Source organism: Rhodamnia argentea, chromosome 4, assembly GCF_020921035.1.
Source record: "Rhodamnia argentea isolate NSW1041297 chromosome 4, ASM2092103v1, whole genome shotgun sequence".
Lineage (NCBI taxonomy): Eukaryota > Viridiplantae > Streptophyta > Magnoliopsida > Myrtales > Myrtaceae > Rhodamnia > Rhodamnia argentea.
In genome coordinates, this window is record NC_063153.1 from 18616913 (window position 1) to 18638271 (window position 21359).

Genomic DNA, 21359 nt, shown 5'->3' on the forward strand with positions numbered 1-21359 from the left:
TTTCACTTGAGACTTTGTTGTATCCTGGAAGACATTTGCTAGAAAATATTAGCGAAGTTATGGGGCAAATAAATGCTTAAAAAGAGTCTTATCACACCTTAAACTCTGATTCTATTTCATCGCATTCCCAACGATATTTACTAACAGTTGTTGGATCTCATAAGTTATTTATGCAATACGGCAACACACACACACACACACACATATATATATATAATTTTATGGAAGCTTTTTCCCATGTTTGAACTTCTCTTGCGGAAAAAAGTAAGATATTCTCTATCACAGTCACCAATAGAGCCAGGACCACTTCACCTATATATCCGTCTCTTTCTTTCATCTTGCCCTCTCCTTCCAAGTGCTTTTGGTTGCAACTACAGTCATCATTTCACTTTATATGTGTACTTCTTTCTCTCTTTCCCTCTCAATGGAACATCAGTCCAATCCATGGCATCAGTCCAGACCGAAAAGAAAAAAAAGAAATCCATGGCATCATCAGAGCTCAGCAAATAATGAAAACCAGCTCAACCTAGAGCTCGGACTTGAGCCATGTTCATCATCCTCATCATCATCACCCCCATCACCTCAGACTCTTACTATGCCTGGAAAGGGCAACAAGCTTTACTCGTGCAACTTCTGCCAGAAGAAGTTTTATAGCTCACAAGCTCTCGGGGGTCACCAGAACGCGCACAAGCTCGAGCGGACCCTAGCCAAGAAGAGCAGGTGCTCTGCCGTGAAACATCATGCGGCGACTTCATGTGGTCATCATGGACGGCCATCTCTTCAACCTGTGGTTTTTGAGAATCAGCCACACTTGGCCAGGCTTGCTGGGGATGATACGAGGTATGCTGGGATCAATCTGATGAATTGTCCATCTTGGTCTCAAGGGTACATCGATGTACCTGATGATGAAGGGGATCTCCAGGAGGATTTTAGCCAGCTCGATTTGTCGTTAAGGCTTTGATATGCAAGATTGGAGACGTGTAATAATCCGAGAACACCGATCAACACGTCTCTAGACATACAAGTGAAGATCTCGTTTGAGGGATTGGAGGTTTGTGGGGTTTTGAGCTTATTTCTTGACGTTATTTTACGTATGTGCAGATCTCATTTACTGAGAAGTTAGTAGTTCTGCATAGACTTACTTTCGGGCTAATTTACTTAATTTATATGGTAATTGCTGTAGAATCATAGATATGGTTTCTAGTAAATACAATTAGAAATACGTTATATAAATACGTGGCTCTTTTAAGTTTAATACTTGATTATAGAGTAATATTTCCCACCGTCTTGCGTTTGGTGTTCTCATTCGAGATATTATGTCGGTGAAAGGGTACGAGTTCTTCCGCAACAATTTTAATCAGTGTGAATTTATAACAATTTCTTTGCTATAGCTATTTTTCACCCAAAGAAAGTACTTTATGTGCGGATAGTACCGTCGTTTCGCCGAAAAGTCACCGAAGAAGAAAAACCTTTCAAAATGTAGATATATCGATAATGGATCGACAAAGGTTGCGAAGGATCATTTGTTGATTTTAAACAAGAAAGTAAACAACAAGAAAATTAAAGGTACCGAGACCGGAGATAATCGTCATCAGCCATGTAAATTGGAAAGAAAGTAAAGATAAAATAAAAATTTGTAAAAGAACATTAATTTTGTTGATCGATTAGGGGTCCATTGCAAAGAGAACAATCAGGGTATTTATAGCTCACAAGTGACTATTATATAGAAGGTTACATCAATCCACTATCTTGGCGGTTACTTGACAATTACACGGACACCTATACCGACAGTTACTAGACGCTCACATTGACTCTACTACACTAACATGTACTCGACGGTTTCGCCGTCTCGGTTGCACTGTCGGTTACTCGACGCTTATATCGACTTTACCACACTTACAATTACATGACAGTTACATCGACTCCACTGCCTCAATGGTTGCATTCGAGATTATCGACTCCACTACTCAATGGTTATGTCGCGTTCACTTCCTTCTCGGTTGCCTCCGATATTATCGACCAAACACTTTGATATTTTTGGGTGTCAACATATGGCCCCTTTTAGAAGAATTGAATGATTCACCGATCATTCGATTATGTTAAATTAGATAAGCAAGGGTTGTTATATGCCCAACTGTCGGCGACAAATTTAATTTTCCCTTGCTGAACTTCATCTTGGCCAGATTTATCATCTCATACATATCTTTCCATTGAAGCCACGTTTCGTATAAAGTCTTCATGTGGCCATTTATCTCTATCTTTAGACAATTGCTCATACTTAGGCACTCTCATTGCCAATTGAAATAAATCAGCCAAATCTCAACCTTCAAATCTTTTTCTTAAATCAAATTTCAACCCGTTTGAAGGCCAAATTTGTAAATTCCTTTTCATAGAGTGAAGTTAGGCATCTATCCTCAACCTCCGTAAATCGACCAATAAACTAATTAGCCCACTGAAAAATAAATTGGTAAAGTTTGGCCAAAGGTATTGTCCTATAAAATTGAGAACGAAATTGTCTTTCTATCCCCACATAGCTCATCGAATTAAGTGGTAAATTAATGTACCAAGTGAAATCGGTTTTCGACAAAAACAAAAGAAATAACTTAAGTCTTAAAAATTAACTCATTCCACCATCTCCACATTGGGCTAAAAATCGACCGATATGTTCAATGGTTGACTGTTCATCTTCACCAGTGAAGAAGATTGAAAAGTTAGGAATTTTGTAATCTCTAGACGAAGGTTGATTAGCATCCCATTTAGGATAAAATTTCCAGTGAATAGGCCTAACAATTCCTCCATTTAAACCCAATTCTTATCGAATTTCTTTGGTTAATGTGCTAGGTTTAATTGAGGATTTGGCTGGCCATCTTTCCCCCTAGTCGGTGATGCTGGCCTTGTGGGTTTATTTGTATTGACATTGAAAGTTAGGCCTAACAGGGATCTTGGCATTTGGTGGTTTCAAAATGACCGTTGGGCCTTACATTTTCAACTTTTGTCATTTCATTGATCTGTTGACCAATTTGGCTTGCTAATTTGTTATCACCGACTACATTATTTTGACCAACATTGTTTTATTATTGAAAGCTGAGGAACTAGGAACATACCATGATACCATTGGATGGGCATGGAATGTTGGTAGTTGATTGGACGATCCTGGCATCGATAAGGCATCCTTCATAGCATTAATGACTATTGACTTGACCGCATCCGACATGTGGCTCTCGATGTAATTAGCCATATCATTTGTTGTTCTTCAAGCAATCTTCTCACGGTCGACATCACATTGGGATTTGTTGCAACTTCCCTCTTCACTGAGGTGCATTGGAAGATCGACATCTCCGACCACTCTTTCGGTGACTAAGGACTCAGAATGCGCGACAGTCTCTTACCATTTTGTGTTAATGGCTTGTTGTTGCCATCATTATTGTTGGGCTTTGGTTGATTTCTAGGTCATGCCACTATAATCTCCTTGAATCAACAAAATGTATCTCACCAGCGTGCCAAAAAGATGTTTCGCTAAATTTTTATCTCCGAAAAACCTTTCAATATGTTGATGAATCGATGAGTGAATTGACAAAGGTTGCCAATGGTCCTTTGTTGATTTTGGACAGGAAAGTGAACGACAAGAAATTTAAAGATATTGAAACTGAAGGTAATTCCGGCCATATATATGGATTTCAAATAAGTAAACAAAAAGACAAATTTGCAAAAGAAAGTAGAGTTCTTAGATGAACTAGGAGTTCGTTACAAAGAGTACACTTGGGGCATCTAAAGCCTACGAGCAACGGTTACATCAACTTCACTATATTGACGGCTAGTTGATATTTATATTTACTGACGGTTGCATCAATTCCAATACACTGAAGGCTACTTGATAATTACATTTACCGACGGTTACATTGACTCCACTACACCGACGATTGCATCGACTCCACTACATTAACAATTACGTGACAGTTTCATTGACTTCACTACCTTGATAGTTGCGTTCGAGATTGTCTATTGCGCTACTTAACGATTATGTCGCATCCACTTCCTTATTGGTTACCTCTTTATAGGTTGCATCCAAGATTATCGACTGAAAACGTTTGACAATTATGTGCGCGTACAACTATATAGACGATCAAAACAGTTTGTCTCTATGATGTAGAACATCTGGCGTGTGATTTCTTAGAGAAGCGTGATTGGCAGAAATCAGGGCGATTCCGCCGCTAATTCATCGATCGGGTCGGGCGAGCTCGGATTACGTTCAAATTTGGTTGGCTGAAGCGAAATGGCCTTCCGATCAATACTTATAGCTACGTCGTGACGTACGTTGTATTTTTGCGTTTCTAAATCGTTTAGATAGGTTTTCGGGCAATTTTTCTATTTTAGGAAACCTTGCGATATAGATAATCGCAATATTCGATTTGAATTTCATTTTGATTTGATTAGATTTGATTAGTATTATCTCGTTTTATGTTGTTTTAGTTCCCAAAGGAGTCATATCTATATAAAGGACGTCCATTCTATGTAATTGATACAAATTATTCAATCAATTTCAGTATATTCCTTTGAAAAGCTTTTCTGTTATCACTTCCACTGCGTCACTCTTTAATATGATGATCATCTAATTTTTGAAACTTGAAAGTTATTACTTCCGGTGATACCGAATTTGCTAGACATATAGTATATCATTGTTTCATAAAAGACCTCCAAAATTGATCATCCAAATTTCTGAAATAAACATGTATCTTGGAACGAATGCAGAATCGTAACCCCATGATAGTGCTTGAAAATCAAATACGATCAGTTCACACGTTTGACTACATGCTCTTGCCTCTTGGTCATATCATCAATTTTATTTAGTGCATACATATATACTTGTGGTATTTAATCTACACGTACAAATTATGTGACATGAGGGTGGCGGGACGGCGGAATTACGTGATTAGAGAGTTTTGCTTGTCTAAACGCACTTGGATTATGCACTTTGAGATTTGTGTATGTTCTTTTTAGATAACACTTTCAATTTACTTCGTGAATTGAGACATAGGGGCTCATCATTGTGTTTTTTGTTCCCTTCGAAGACATCAGCCTAGGTGAACTTTGTCATTGCCAAAGACGAAAAAGAGCTTGAGACCGCCGAATCCTCTAGCCTGCACGATAGTCCTTTTAGTACCTCAATCAGTCCAATCATGGGAAGGAGATTTCTATCGGTAGCTGAGATCCACTGAGACACTAAAGAAAATACTGTGGCAGGATAGAAGATTTCCATCCTCCCTAGACCTGCGGATAAATTTGAATTACTCTTTTTTGGGATCAGAATAGAAAAAAAGGAAATCAAACTTTAAGGCGTAAATTCACTTTCGATACAACAAAGTCTCAAGCGAGAAAACCATATAGCAATTCTGGTATTTTTCTAAGAACTCTCAAAGGGAAAACAATTGAAAAGGTTGTATATTTTGAAAAAGAACCAAAATGGAAGTTGAATATATAAAAGGCACGTATAGGAGGGTCTACTCATTTAGCCAGTGACCTTCATTCGAAAGACTAGAAGAGACTTTCATTTATAAATGGACACGCCCATCTTTTCTATGTGGGAGAAAGAAAGATATCAATTTATTTGTTTTACGAAAAAGAAAAACCAACGCTCTCTTGCGTGAATGGTCCAAAGTATGCTTAGTGAATAATCTTTTCCATTTGATCTTCCCCAAAATGACACGTAAAGGGGAGTGCTACAATATTGATTAATACCATCGTATCCGCATAGTATGTATCATCACCGAGTGTTAGTATACTTTGTATAGAGAACGGATAGTTCTAACTTCTGTTAGACCCGTCCAATCATGCTTTTGGCCCAATTTTGTGATCTCGCATTATGAATTGTTGGAACTATTTATTTCTCGGTTCCATCAAGATCCAATTGGTCTTTGCACTGAATTTTCAGCTTTCCTCTTTTGGGCATTAACTCTTCGCCAGAAATGTTCAACCAAACCCTATTAGTCCACAACATGGGGCATTAATCAACAGTGTTCCATCTGTGTAAGGGCGAATCATGATGAGACCTCCTCTTAGATAATGTTTTCTTCATTTTTAGCTCATATCAGACTTTCAGCGGCAGTCCATTCAGTTCGATTTAGTTAGAATGGACGTGACTTGAGCTTTGTTCAATGAAACACAGCGATTAAGCAAATTCCACACGTAATAAACAGCCGGGGGACCCATTACACATCTTTTCGATTAGACACGGTAAATTGTTTCAAGTAAAGAGTTCATAGGATATCAAATTGAGCGACCCTCATGTTAAGAGGGTTTTAGGCTGCGCTTGGTAAGACTTTTGAAGAAAGCTCTTAGGGCAATATAAGAGATTTTAGGTGAAATGATTATTTCTAAATATAATTAGTGTTTGATAAGGATGTGAATGGAAAAGCCTTTGGGCTTATTCAGGTCCATCAAAATGCATTGGGCTTTTTCACCCGACAAGTTTGGAGTGACCTTCTAGACATCTTGATTATTGGTCTGTAAAATTAGCTCCCAGTGCGAAGGTGTCTTTTTTTTATTATTATTTTAATTCCTTGTTTTAATCGAACAAGCACAAAATTCAGTTTCAAGGCATAGACGTAGAGGCTTATTGAATACCCTGCAAACCTCACAAACCGTTCAACTCCAACTTTTCGGCCTGAGCATGTGGCCTGACCACAGCAGTTTGCCTGAATTCGATGAAGTTGAATCGGGAAAGCTTCTACTTTTGTGCTGAAAATTTTCGCACGACCTAACCAACTACTTCAAACCCAAGGGATCATCGAGATCATTATTTCACTCTCAATGTAGGGACACAGAAAAATTGACTCGCAACGCGAGATAATAGATTGGATAGGTGCATTTAAAAGTTTGCGCCGATTTGTTAGCTCCAGCTTCCTTCACTCATCTGTGGCATCAAAAACCAGAGCCCGAACAAAGAAAGAAGACCCCTTTACTGGATGTTTCTGCAATGCGGAGCCCGAAAGAAGGAAAGGCAGTTCTTCAGGGTTGAAGCGCGTGGCGCGTGACATCCTCCTTCTCAAGACTTTGGGCCCAGAGAGCAGTGATAGAGATTTATGACTTAATTAGCAAAAAAAAAAAAGAATTATGACTAAATTGGTACAATAGCAATATGTTTAGGATATGTTTAGTGAATGCAAAAATGATAAACTCAATCCACGCATGAAGATTGCACGAAAGTTGCACACAGGTTTATTCAAATTACCATTTGTTCATCACAAAGAACTCTTGCTGCAACCCTCCCAAATGAGGGCTTATCAATTAAGGTATTCTCCCAAGAACGTGAACATTAGTTAGATCGTCGAAACGACCCAGAAAGATCATTACTTCAAGGGCGGGGGCTCTCCCTGGCCTAATGCCTTATGCGACGGTTTCAGAAATTTCGTTTTGCAAATGGTCTTCTTGAACAAAAGCTGAAATTAGGAGATTGGTATGGGTTGCATCAAGGTTTTGGGGGCAATCGCTGTCGTTTTCCATTAAAGAAAGTGTGGATGATAGCGAGGGTTGCTGTTTGGATTGCGTTCCTAGCTCGTGCATCCGTGTATCTTCCCGGAGGCGATACTGCCTGTACGCGCCAATCTAGAGGTTGTCATTCTTGGATTGGTGGAGAGGCAGACGCCATCGTATTGTTTCATTAGTGCATGATAGTGGGGATTGCAATGCGGATCATATTGCTCATTGGTGCGTCCCTGTTTCTTCTGGGAGACAGTGTGGCCTGTATGCTTTTTGCCAAAGGTTGCCGCCATGATTCGGCTCGTGCAAGGGAATACAGTGCGGTTAAGGACATACTAGACACACCTCCGCTTAAATCAAATAATTCACAGATCACTTTCATGTTCTTGACTCCAGGTACGATGCCTTCAGAGACGTTGGGGCATGAGTTTTTCCAGGTTGATTAATTTTGTGTTTGTCGACTAACAATGATATCTTTGTCTTCCCCATTAGGGTCACAAAAGAAGATTCACGGTCGATGTGCATGCATCAAAAGAAAAGCCTCTCCCAACTGCCCCCCGACTTAGAGATTAGATGACGTGTGAGCCCAAGATTCGTGAATTTATTAAGTGCTTTTCGTATTAGCCTAGTCACGAGTACTTTAATGCTTGTTTAGGTTTAGCGATTCCTGACCTTCTCAGCTGCTCGCTTTGTAGAGAGTTTTGTTATTCTGAGATATTTCTTGCTTGGTTTATTTCCTAATTTCAAGACAGTTCTATCATCTAGAGATAGTTTTCTATGTCTATTTGTCCCCATTGAAATATCTCATATCACTCGATGACGTAGGTTATATGTTATTTATGTAGGGTCTCTCTCTCCACCTATAAGATGGTTTGAGAGACGATTTTTTGTCCCATTTGCATGTACATCCACCCCTATTGGAGTAAAATTTGGCAGGTAATTTCCCTTATGACCATGCTAAAAATGATGGGAAATTTTTTTTTTCTAAAAAAAGAGCATGAAGTGCATTCATTTTCTCAAATAAGGACCAGAAATGAATATTATTTCAAAGAAGCGCCTGAAGTGTCCCCTTTATTTTAAAGAAGAGCCTCATTGAAAGGCATTTTCATTATTTACTTTTTGTAATTTTTTTTTCCTTTTTCTCTTTTTCTTTTTCTGTTTCTTCTTTTCCTTTCCATTTTTCCCTCTACTCTCCCCAACCATCATCGGACTCAAGCGAGGGCTACCCTCGCCTGTGTCTGGTGAGGGGGCGTCGGGCGAAATCTTTCCTTATCGACGTCGGCCAAGGGTAGCCCTTGCACGGCCAGAGCTTCACTCGCCCGACACCAACGATGAGATCTCCTTGTTCCTCATGAGCTTGGCAACTCTGAAATTGCCCGATCTATATCCTTGATTACCTCTACTTATCCATGTCACACCCTTCCCTCCGCGAACTATGTAAATCAAAGATCCCTCCACTGATTGCCAAAGAAAGCTCCAAATCTTGCAGGAATCAAGCTTCAAACCAAGTCCTTCAACCTCAATCAAGAAAGAAAGGAAAGGCTCCAACACCTAAATATTCTATTGCATGACATCTAAGCCCGTTTCCCTCACCCAACGCCGGCCCGACCAAGGGATACCAGGTGAGTCGAGGGCGGCCGTTGCTCGAGGCCGGCGATGGCTGGGGGAAGGGAGGGGAAAAAGAGAAGGAAAAGAAAAAAGAAAAGAAATAGAGAAAAAGAAAAAGAGAAAAAGGAAAAACTACAAAAATGTAAAGGATGAAAATACCCTTTGATCAAGCCCTTTCTTTTAAAAAATGAGGGCACTTCGGGTCCTTCTTTGAAACAATATCCATTTCTGGCCCTTATTTGAGAAAATAAAGGCATTTCAGACTCTTATTTGGAATGTTTCCTAAAAATGATAAACTCAATCCGTGCACAAATCCAACCAAAGAAAAAATCCGTGGCCGAAGATTGCACAAAGTTTGCACAAAGGGTCGCTACAAAGAGCTCTTGTCGCGACCTTCCCAAATGAGGGCTTATCAAATAAGGTATTCTCCTATGAAAGTGAACATCATTTGGATCGTGGAATTATTTTTGTACAATTAGAAGCTTAAATGCATATTTTCATGGAATGGCTTTAATTGGAAGAAGAAATTACTAAGCTCTTTCTCCAGCCCCTTATTTTGTATCCTTCGCAGCATTCTCGATTAATCACTTTCAAGTTGAGTCTAAATTGGATAAATTCATATTCCAGCCAATTGGTTTAGTAGCTTGAGTTTATCATGTATGATCTCGAACCATTTGACTCATGCACAACTGGAACAATTCTTTGAGGTTGTGAATTTACTGCAAAGATGAATTAGTAGCTGAGTTCTCTACACTGGTTCACAATGAAGAGGCAGCATGCTTTAAATGATCATGGCTGACAGTCTATATTACTCTGATTGCTTTCAATCCTATTGCCTGTCACCCCATTATTACTCGAATTTGTTCTTTACACCTACAGCCAGGTTTTGCCATCGAAGATTGCATTCCTGATGAACATTACATTCCAACCTTTTTCAAGGTCGGGATCCTCCTCTCCTTTGTGTTACAACCTCGGTTTGTGATGTCATCTCACCAATCTCCAACTTGACAAGTTTCTTCCTGGCATGTGTTCTCAGATGGTTGATCCCGGTGGAATCGCAGCATGGTCGGTCAGGCATGAAGAAATGGCACCCAAAATCCTACGGGGCTCAAGACGTCACAATATGAGCTCCTTAAAGATATCACGGTACCATATGACTGTCGAATTGTGACTTTACCTGTTTTTGCACGAGACATGAGGATAATTTATGTGAATTACCATTCCCTCACCGTGCATATTTCGTCATTAGTGCAGTCGATTGATGTGGACATACACCTAATAGGTGATGGTAAGGTATATAAAATTTGGATCCCTCTCGATTAATTATCTTCGAAATATACATAGATAGCCTTGGTTGAAGGACACTTGGACAAATGCATGAGACTAAGCAAATTGCCCGTCTACAGCCAAGAGGTACTCTTGAAATTGAGAAAAGATCTCGAATATGGTCATCGGGTGTGACTTCTTGACAATGATGGTTAGGGGTTATAAACAATGACCAGCCTAATGGGATCAGGGGACTTGGCCCTGAGAATGTGTCTCTGGCTCATAAATTGGGGTCCAAATTATGCATTGGCTCGTAACCAACTAATTTGAGGTGATGATGTTGTGATTGAAGGGGACTCGACCCCATTGGAGGTCGTCAATAACCTCTCCTTCCTGACTTCGGAGTGCAAATGCTCGGCATTGACCCTACGGTGTTTCGGAGGATGTCGTCTGGCACGGGTGGGGTCATCATTAGAGGTGACAAAATGGGTCTAAAACTCATATTTGACCCATATTTAATGGTGGTGAGTCATAAATGAGTTTTAAAACAAGCTAAGTGAGTCATAAATGAGTTACATAGAAACTCAATGGGTCCTAAATGAATTTTAAATACGTCATAAACGGGTTAGCTAAGATAACTATCTTAAGTGAGTCAAATTATATATATATATATATATATATATATGAAATAATTTACTCTAAACTAGATTTTAATATTAAAGTATTTAATTAATATGGGTTGAACCGTTTTCGACCCGACCCACCTATTTGACGGCTCATCATCACTCCAGAGCCTCAATCATCCTCCTAACAATACAAAGAAGGAAAAAAAAATTAATAAAGAATCGAATTGACGAGGCATTTTGGTGTTGCTAGGAATGGGTCATGGGCTCCGGTCGTCATGTTCGTCGGGAAGCAATGGGAGGGCGTTAGTGCTGGAAAAGGGAAAAGTACACTAGAAGTGCCATAACTTTTGTACGGTGTTCACTTGAGTGCCATAACTTTCAAAACGTTCACTTAAGTGCCATAACTTTTAAAAATCGTTCACTTGAGTGCCATGTTGACGTGGCAGCCGGAAAAGCTGACGTGGCAGCCAGAAAAGTTACTGTAGATGCCGGAAAAGTTACTGTAGCACGTCGGAAAAGTTCTTGTAGACACCGGAAAGATGACGTGGCATGCCGGAAAAGTTCTTGTGGCACTCAAGTGAACGATTTTGCTCCGACGTAGCACTCAAGTGAACGATTTTTGAAAGTTATGGCACTTAAGTGAACGTTTTGAAAGTTATGGCACTCAAGTGAACGCCGTACACAAGTTATGGCACTTCTAGTGTACTTTTCCCGCTGGAAAATATATAGTGTCCAGGCACGCGCAACCCGGCCACTCAATATCGCTAGCCATATACAAAGGGAATTGGTTGCATCATCTTCACCTTCAATGGCCAGCCCAAAATTCTTTTTCATGTTGCATGTTTAGTCACCGGCAAATCAAGAATTTGGCGATTGGCTTCACGTTACAACCTATTCGGGAAAAGTACACTAGAAGTGCCATAACTTATGTACGGTGTTCACTTGAGTGTCATAACTTTCAAAACGTTCACTTAAGTGCCATAACTTTCAAAAATCGTTCACTTGAGTGCTACAGTAACTTTTCCGATATATCACGTCGGCTTTCCGGAGTGCCACGTCATCTTTCCGGCATCTACGGTTACTTTTTCGGTATGCTACAGTAACTTTTCTGGCGTTTAAAGTAACTTTTCCAGCTGCCACCTCGGCTTTTCCGGCTGCCACCTCAACATGGCACTCAAGTGAATGATTTTTAAAAGTTATGGCACTTAAGTAAACGTTTTGAAAGTTATGGCACTCAAGTGAACGCCGTACAAAAGTTATGGCACTTCTAGTGTACTTTTCCCCAACCTACTCATTATTACACATATGGGATTTCTCATTCAATCAATGAATAGCAGTATTTAGTACAAGATGTTTCCTTGGGCCAAAATAGATAAGCTCAGGAAAGATTTCAACTTCAAGGGTCTGTTTGACAACGTTTTTGATTCTCTGTTTTTTTGTCTTCCAAAATAGAAAAAGAATAGAAATACGTTTGTGTATGTTAATTGATTTTTTGTTCCCGGCAACAAATTTATGTTCTCGAAAACAGAAACATGAACAAAAAGAGAAACAATATCATTTTAAAAAAAAACAAACTCGGTGTAACTTAATGTTTATGTTTACAACAATGAGTCCACTACGGATCAGCGCCCCTGTCGTTAATCACCGATCTTAGCCGCCGTCGATCGTCGTTGATCTCGGCTACCTGCGGTCGCCAAGCCCCGCCGCCTCCACCGATATGCTTAGGATGCATGTGTGAGTTTTGTGAAAGAACTCACACATTGAAAAATTAGTGTGGTGTTGAAATTAATATATCCTAATTAGCCCATAACTCATTGGCTTAAGCTTTTAATTAAATGTAGGTTCAACTAGATATGTTACGAGCTCGGACTTAGGCTCTCTCTTGGTGATATCCCCGATGAAGATATTAGACTTATGCTGCGTACTCCTAATAAATGGTATCGGAGCTCATGGTTAATTGGTGGGTCTCCAATATGTTCAGGTATTTGGTGAATATCTTAATAAAGAAATCTCATGATCGGAGCTTGTTTCGGGTGAAAATTGCTATCACGGTTGGTCTAGCAAGAAGTGACCATGGACAGTTGGTCGGGTAACGCAAGTACGGCGAGAAAAAGACCATAGATAGTTGGTCTGATGTCGTGAGATAAAGACCATGGGTGATGCAAATCCCAAGTTAAATCCCAAATTAGCAGTTGATATTGGTTGATTACAACGCATAATTGCGGGTGCATTTGTAATGACTTGGAGACTTAACTTGAGATAAGTATGCAGAATGATACTTAGATTAAGAAGGAGCAAACCTAACACCGAAGCTCACATGTGAGGGGAAGATTGTTAAGATGGAGTCCCACATCGAAGAATTGGTGTGGTGTTGAGTAATTAATATATCATAGTTGGCCCATAACTCGTTGACTTGAGATTTTGAGTGAAAGTGGGTCTAACTGCATATATTAACGGGCTCGTACTTGGGCTTCCTCTTGGCTATCGCTCCGGTAAAGGTATTGGACTTCATTTGCACATTCCCACCATAAATTTTTAGGGTTGTACCAAAGTCATTTCTATTCTTTTTCTATTTCGGGAATATAAATTTTGTTCAATAATTAAACGCATTCTTCTACTCATAAACTGTTTTCGCAAACATAATAAAAAAAATCATTTCTACACATAAATTATTCCTGAAAATAGAAACGTTATCATACGCATCCCGAACAATAATTGTCATAATTCCAAAATCAAGGTGATTTTCTAAGTTATGTACCCCTTTTTTCATATGAAATGAAGATTTTCGTTTCGAAAAAAAAAAAAGACATTAAACATTCTCAGTTAAACATTAATCTGAACTCAAATTGGAGCAATCAAGGCAAATCCAGGCCATCTATCCAAGAAAATTCAGAAAAACACAAATGCAAACCACATCACAAGGAGAAATTAATGCTGGAGCTGGAATACTAAGCATCAAACGAGACTGAGAATGAGCATGCGCATCGTAGGTGCTGTCAAGAGCATCGATCATGACCAAGTGATATTCATCAAACTAGGCTACCGGCTGGATCAAAAAACAAAAGCCAGAGAATGAGAGAGAAGTTAGCTCATCCTTTTGTGCGCAATCGATTGATACAAAGCTGGAATCCTAGTTCAATCATTTTTACTTAAGAAAATACGGAATATATTAGATAACACACAAGCGATTCGAGAACATCATAGTTAATCCTTTAGAAGTAAATCTTGCCATGTCATACCCTAAGCAAAAGGACACCTGGAGTATCAATATTTGTGTACGGCGCTCATTTTAGTACCAATATTTTTTTTTATCATTTAAGTTCCACTTTAATTGAAAAATGGTTATTTCGGTGCCAACTCCGATGAGTATCACCGGAAAGCATACATGGCATCTACATGGCTCGCTAGTGCATTCTAGTTGGCAAATAAAAAATAGATAAAAAAAATTCCACATAATATTAAAAAAAGTACAAATAAAATAAAAAAACCAAAAATAAGCCAAATTTTTTTTAAAAAAAAGTTAAAGTTGAAGTGACGAGGGCTCACAGTCCTTGTCGGCCAATGCCACCCACCATCACCAGCCGACGATGGGTGGGGGAGTGCCCGAGGGGCTCGCCGAACTCCAGCGGGCCGAGGCCTCGCAGATCCCACGGCGAGGCCGACCTCGCCATGGCTGGGTGAGGCCGAAATTGCCCAACCATTGCTCGATGTGGTTGTGGCTAGGTGATTTCAGCCTCGCCGTGGGTCCGCGAGGCCTCGGCCAGCCACGGCCAAACCTCACCAACCTCCGGCGAGGTCGTCGGAGATCGGCGACCTCGCTAGCCACGCCACCACCCATCACCGGCCATTACCAACGATGGGGGCGGCGGCGGCAAGGGCTCACAGCCCTTGCCACCGCAACTATAAGTTTCTTTTTATAATATTGGAGTAGGTCGACGATTTGGTGGGATCGAAAAGAGGAGGAGATTGTTTGAAGCAAGCGGTGCTGGGTACGCACCGAAACTAAAGAAGGTCGATTCCCGTGTCGATTTGCACGAGTGGCGGGACCGACGGCGTACAAATTTACCTTACCTTAATTTCCGTTTAATTAAATTAATACATCGAAAAACTCCAAATTGGTATATATGTGACAAACCGATGGTAAAAATCCTAAACTGGTACACCCATCAACCGTCACGTGTTATCCAATTCAGTAATTTGACGGTAAAATTTAATGAAAACTAACGGAGGTTAAATTTATCACACGAGTCCCAGTTTGAGATTTTTTGTGGTAAAAACTTAATTTGAGATAAATTTATCATAGGGGTACTATTTTAGGGTTTCTCGTAGTATTAACTCTAAAATTTATCGTACTTATAATAAAGCAACAAGCTCAGCGAGGATATTTAGAAAATTGATTTTCTTTTTTCTCTAATTTCCCTTTTGGCCGCGTTGGCCTATTATAATCAATAAATTCAAAGTGAAATCTCCATTAGATAAGTTATTGATCCAGTTGTTTTTCTCTCCTAATTGTTTCTAACCATCAAATACGCACACGAGGCTGCGTGTGAGAAAAGAAATTGACTGCCACAAAAAAAAAAAAAAAAAAGATTAACCAAAATCAAGTGAGGATTTGTTATTGCTTGCGAAGATTTCTTCCCGCATTTCTTTCACGATTTGTTCTGGCACTCTTATCAATTATCTTTGCTCAGTTGAATGGTTTGATGAGTAAAGTGTACATAATTTGGTGCAACACTCTCAGCGACCAAAGTGGGCTAACTCGTTGGCTGAGATTTATGCTGTGTTTAGCTTCAAATTTTGTAGCAGACAGATTTGGTATGATAGATTGGATCATTCTCTTTTGGCATTTGTATTTGATTGTCGCACGGGCAGATGCCGTTGCCAAATACTTGTGGGACGGTTTTGGTGTCGCCTGTTACGCCTTTTTAGTAGTCACCTATACTGGAGACGATTTATTACTTTTTTATCTTGATTTGTCGATATGAGGAGTATTTTTCTTATTTAACGGTATAAGGGTGGTAAAGTTATCATTCGCATAGGAGAGGTGAAAAAAAGGAAGCGAGACAGAGAGAAATTTTGGCTTAATCTGTCGCGACACCTGCCCTCAAGGTGGCCATCTCGAGAGTAGATTTAGAGGTAATTACTCGAGAGACGAACCGAACTGGCATCCCTAAAAGATGGCTCGAGCACATCATCAAGTAGGTAATCTAAAACGGTCACCAATTCCAAGCACAGGCTCTCACAAGCCCATACCTTGCGTGACAATGGGATATTCAATTTTAGTTTCAATTACCCCATCGCAACCTCACGTCGGGTGAACCACCTGGAGTTCAGCTAATGGATTATTAAACCTAGACTTAACTCAAACACTCACAAGTGTTGGAGTATGGTTCATACTCTCCTTCGGTAGGAAAGAATATGAATCTCGTTCCGGCGGGATTGTAGAGGCAGTGCCCCTGGACGTCGGAGAGCTTTTATAGTTTAATGACCGTAATTTAGTAGTAGTTTGGGCTTACGACCTCAATTGCTATTGTTATATAATATATCTTATTTTTGTACTTGAGAGATGTAACGAGAGGTGCAATGTGATAATCATAGTGAAATGATATCCCTACCATTTTACACTATTCACTAGTATTGATCATTGATAAGATAAACCTTGTGTCGATTTCTCGTTTCTCACTTTATACTATATTTCGTTGAAATTGTGCATCGAATCCTAACAACAAGGCCCTATTGTTGTGGCTAGCAATTCCATCTAGAGAGGGTGAATAGGTAATTTAAAAGAACTTGATAAAATAATACCGAATATAATTTCAAGTTCATATTCAAGTTGGAATCTGAACCGAGATAGTAATCAGATTTAGGTTGTGTTTAGAGTAATCTTCTAGACATCTTGATCATTGGCCTGCAAAATTAGATCCAAGCACAAAGTTGAGATTCACTAATTCCAACAAATTTTCTTTTGGGGTTACTTACTCCCCTTTGGCAGGAAAGAATAGGAATCCTGTTTCAGCGGGATTATAGAGGCAGTGCCTCCTGGACGTCGGAGAGCTGTTATAGTTTAATGCTCGTAATTTAGTAGTAGTTTCGGCTTGCACCTTGAATAGCTATTACTATATAAAATCTCTTATTCTTGTACTTGAAAGATGTAACAAGAAGTGCGAGATGCTAATCATAGTGAAATCATCTCCCTTTCATTTTATACTATTCACTAGTGCTGATCATTGACAGGATAAACCTTGTGTTGATTTCTCTTTTCTCACTTTATATTTTATTTCGTTGAAATTGTGCACCGAATCCTAACAACAAGGCCCTACTGTTGTGGCTAGCAGTACCACTTAGAGAAGGTGAATAGGTAATTTAAAAGAACTTGATAAAATAATACAGAATATAAACTTTCAAGTTCATATTCAAGTTGGAGTCTGAAAGGAGATCGTAATCGGATTCATGTTGTGTTTGGAGTAATCTTCTAGACATCTTGATCATTGGCCTGCAAAATTAGCTCCAAGCACGAAGTTGAGATTCACTAATTCCAACAAATTTTCTTGTGGGGTTACTAACTCAACCGTTTGAGTACTCGACTCTGTAAGTTGTGCAACTATCGAGAGACCCAAGCCCATTTGGCCATCATCTCGGCTCCTGCTCCGGAATCCCTAGACCCATTCTTTTGACCCGTCCATGCCGGATGATGGGTCGATGCTATTTACTTCTTTTCTAGTTCGAGGGATAGGCGGAGAAGCCTGTTGAGCACCCTGCAACCTCCCAAACCGGTTCACTCCAACCTTTTGGCCCGAGCATGTGCCCCGACTAGAGCAGTTTGCCTGAACTCGATGGAAGTTTGAACGGGGAAATCTTATGCTTTTTTGCTAAAAATTTGCTACATCAAATCCGAGGGATCGTCGAGATTATTTTTTCACTCTCTATGTAGAGAAATAGAGAAATACAATGACTCGCAAGGTGAGTTAATAAACTGGATAGATAGATGTATTGAAAAGTTTGAAGGGAAAAATACCAAAAGAAAAAAATAGGTTATAAATATTTTTCGCTTTTACTAATTCAGTCATAAACCTTTTAATTAATCTCATTGAGCCTTAAACCTTTTCGGGTTTTGCCAATTGAGTCCATCTGAATGATTTTTGTCGGAAAATCGCTAATGTGGTTTCTAGTCATCTTATGTGGCACAACCGGATAACGTGGACCATTTTTTTCTAAATTTTTTTATTAATCTTTTCTTTTTTCTTTTTTATTTCTCCTTTTTATTTTTCTTTTCTTCTCTTTTCTTTCTTTTCTTTTCTCTGTTACTATGGTTGATGAGGTTTCTTGAGCCATCACGGCGGTCGCGAGCGAGGGTCGCGACCGACACCCCTCACCTAGTGACCGGCAATGGCCCGGCGACCCTCACCGATCATAGTAAAAGCAAAAGTAAAGAAGGACAAGAGAAGAAAATAAAAATAGGAAAAATAATAAAATTTAAAATTGAAAAAAATACTTAAAAATATTATTAAAATTCTCTACTTTAACGCTAACAATTCCATGTAGAACAACTAGCATCCACGTCAGCGATTTCAGCTAAAGTTTGCTGAATTGAAAGGTTTTGAACTAAATGTTGAAGATTCAATTGACACAATTGAAAGGTTTTGAACTAAATTTGTATAAGTTCAATAGGTTTATAACCTTTTTTGGTAATTTTCCCAAAGTTTGAACTAAACAATCAATTTTAGGTCGATATATTTATACCAATTTGTTAGCTTCATCTAACTTGACTAAGACGACTCGAAAACCATTTTAAGATGAAATCTTCAACTTGATAGCTGCATATCGATGCTTCTCGGGCAAAAGGGTCAACGTCAGTAACAGCAAACATTGTCATCGATATGGTAATGTGCCAACGAGTTGCGGTCCCGCAATTGCCATGATGAGAAGTCTGTGGACAAGAGCATTCAATTGAACGCCCGAAAAGGAATAATTTGGACCGTGGGGGAAAATGATAGTTCCTATGGATTTATTGCGCCTATGCCCGATTTGACGGCCAACCGTTTGATAGATTCCACATTTTAGGAAAAGAAATTAGGAAATGCTATCCCCATTTTGAAATTCTTAAAAAAAAAATACTTTCATAACAGTTTGATAGTATTATTAGTTATTTCTAACCATAAATCCACACACCATCACTACGTGTTTTACATAAAACACTTATTAATTGAAAATTATGGAGTCAGAAATAATGACAATACTCACAAATTGTCATGATAGCAGCTCTCATTCTTAAATATTGTGAGATTTTCTCATAGTTGATTCTGAATGCTTTATGTGATTTTACAAAGCCAATAATTTGTTAAGTGCCTAATAAGAATAGAATAATTAAAATTGCATGCATAGTCTGAACCCAAAAAAAAAAAAAAATCAGCTGCTCTATTTGAAAGTCGTTTTGCAGCATATCATACTATTTGTGGGTTCTACTGATTTTTCTTCGTGGTTCAAAGGAATAGAGGTGCACGTATGAACTCACCGACCAGATGAGAATCATACGAAAGTCCATCTCCGCGAGTATATATGAACTATCTTTCCATGGAAGGGCTTTGCATCAATAATTTCCAACTCTTTGGGTGAGATTGCAATTTGTTGAAGACATATAGTTGCTTCGTCAAGATAGATACTGTTGGCACCCAAAAATAATCTGGGCCATTGTAGATCGATAGAGCCCATGGTGCATTGTCAACAAGACGGCTGGTGATTATTAAAAATCGGCAACTAAAAAGGGTAATCGGTGTCCCTCACGTTTAGTTTGATCTTTTTTCGACTAGTATTAGGTGTGAACATATTTAACTGAAGAGGCAATATCTGACACCATTTGAGATTTTGTGAGATCATTACCAACTGTTAAGTTATTTGATGAAGATGTGGTTTAATATTTATATTAAATGTGTCAAATGGGTGAGTCGGATCGAGTTTGGATGCGGTCAAATATGGTTCGACTTATATTGACCCGTCTAACCTATTTTGACCCATATTTGATGACTCATACCCAACCCGACTTGCAACCGACCCATACCCGACCTAACCCATTTTAACCCACATTATCAAAATACCCTAATATTCTAAAAAAATCTATACAACTCGTTTAACATATTTTAAGCTCTTCACATGTATATGTTACCAAATAAAAACTTCACATCAAATAAAAAAAAGAAAATTAAATAATAAAAAATTAGTAAATAAAATAAAAGATTATATTATTAAAACACTCTCGCGGAATAAAAATCTATTGATTTTTTTTTTAAATTATAAATTTTTTAAATTTTTTATTGAGCGGACGTGCTGGCCTTTTGGGCCACGTACGACGGCTCTTGTCCCGTAACTTTCCCCCAAGCAGTAGCACCCACGGAAAAACTGCACTAACCACGTGTTGAACTAACTGAGGAATCCCTTGGACCACAGCATGTCTTCATGATTTCGAGGGCCATCTTCGTCAAGATAGCTTGAAGCTTTGTCCCGACGGCCAAGATTATCTGCAATACATTCGTATGGTGATGTTTATCGTCGCCCTCGTCTCCTCAATCTTAATCAGAACCACGCAGAGGGAAGCGGTTGCCTGCCATCTTGAAAGGAAGCGCCGACGGTCAGGAGCTTCAATTCATAATGAGAAAGCGTCTTCCGAGAAGAACAGCATGCATCTGACATTTAGAAGTAAGAAGATAACGAATGAAGCCCACAACGCACGCAACATCCGCAACTTTCCAACGCACGTAACATCCAGCGAGCAAAAGCGGGCGGCGGTGGTGGCGGCGGGCGGCCGGGCAGTTGTCGAAGGTGGGCAGCGGTGGACAGTCAAAGGGGAGTGGCGGCGGGGTTCGACGGTTGACAGTTGGAGGGGCCGGGGTGACGGTGGTCAGCGGCGGGCAGTGGTCGACGGCAACAGTGGCGGGTGACGGTGATGGCTCGCGGTGGGCGGCGGCCCGTGACCCAACCCAAGTACAACATGACTTAACATTTTGATGGGTCAAAAATAGGTCAAAAATGAGTTCTACGTGGGTTGTCTCTTCAGCATAGCTACGTCTCTTTTCAAAAGACGATTGAGTATCCCCGTCTTTTGTTCCGTTCTCAAGTCCCTCAATTTATGAAGTCTCGTTTCTGTTCGTTAACATACCACCGAGCCATCTTTTATTAACATAATGACACCGAGCCCTTATTGCAGCCCGTGCTACTGAATCAGCTGCTTTACTCTTGGTACCAACAATTAAATATATTTTTGACCCATCAAATTTATCTTTAATTTTTTGGACCCATTTTTATTGGGCTCTCTAAAAGATAACAACCCATTTATTCAAAATATGGGTCAAATATGGATCATTGACCCATATTGACTACTCTAATTTATAC

General features: G+C 39.5%; 1 protein-coding gene across 1 annotated transcript; it reads left to right on the forward strand.

Moving 5' to 3' along the window:
- The first annotated feature begins 364 nt into the window (after positions 1 to 364).
- LOC115744534 (zinc finger protein 3-like) lies at positions 365 to 1204 on the forward strand. Its single transcript, XM_030679761.2, has one exon. The coding sequence runs from the start codon at positions 395 to 397 to the stop codon at positions 959 to 961; it is 567 nt and encodes a 188-aa protein (XP_030535621.1). The 5' UTR covers positions 365 to 394; the 3' UTR covers positions 962 to 1204.
- The last annotated feature ends 20155 nt before the right edge of the window (positions 1205 to 21359 follow it).

Bases quoted from the DNA above. Each gene is read 5' to 3' on its own strand.
- LOC115744534 (XM_030679761.2), top strand. From the start codon at position 395: ATGTGTACTTCTTTCTCTCTTTCCCTCTCAATGGAACATCAGTCCAAT.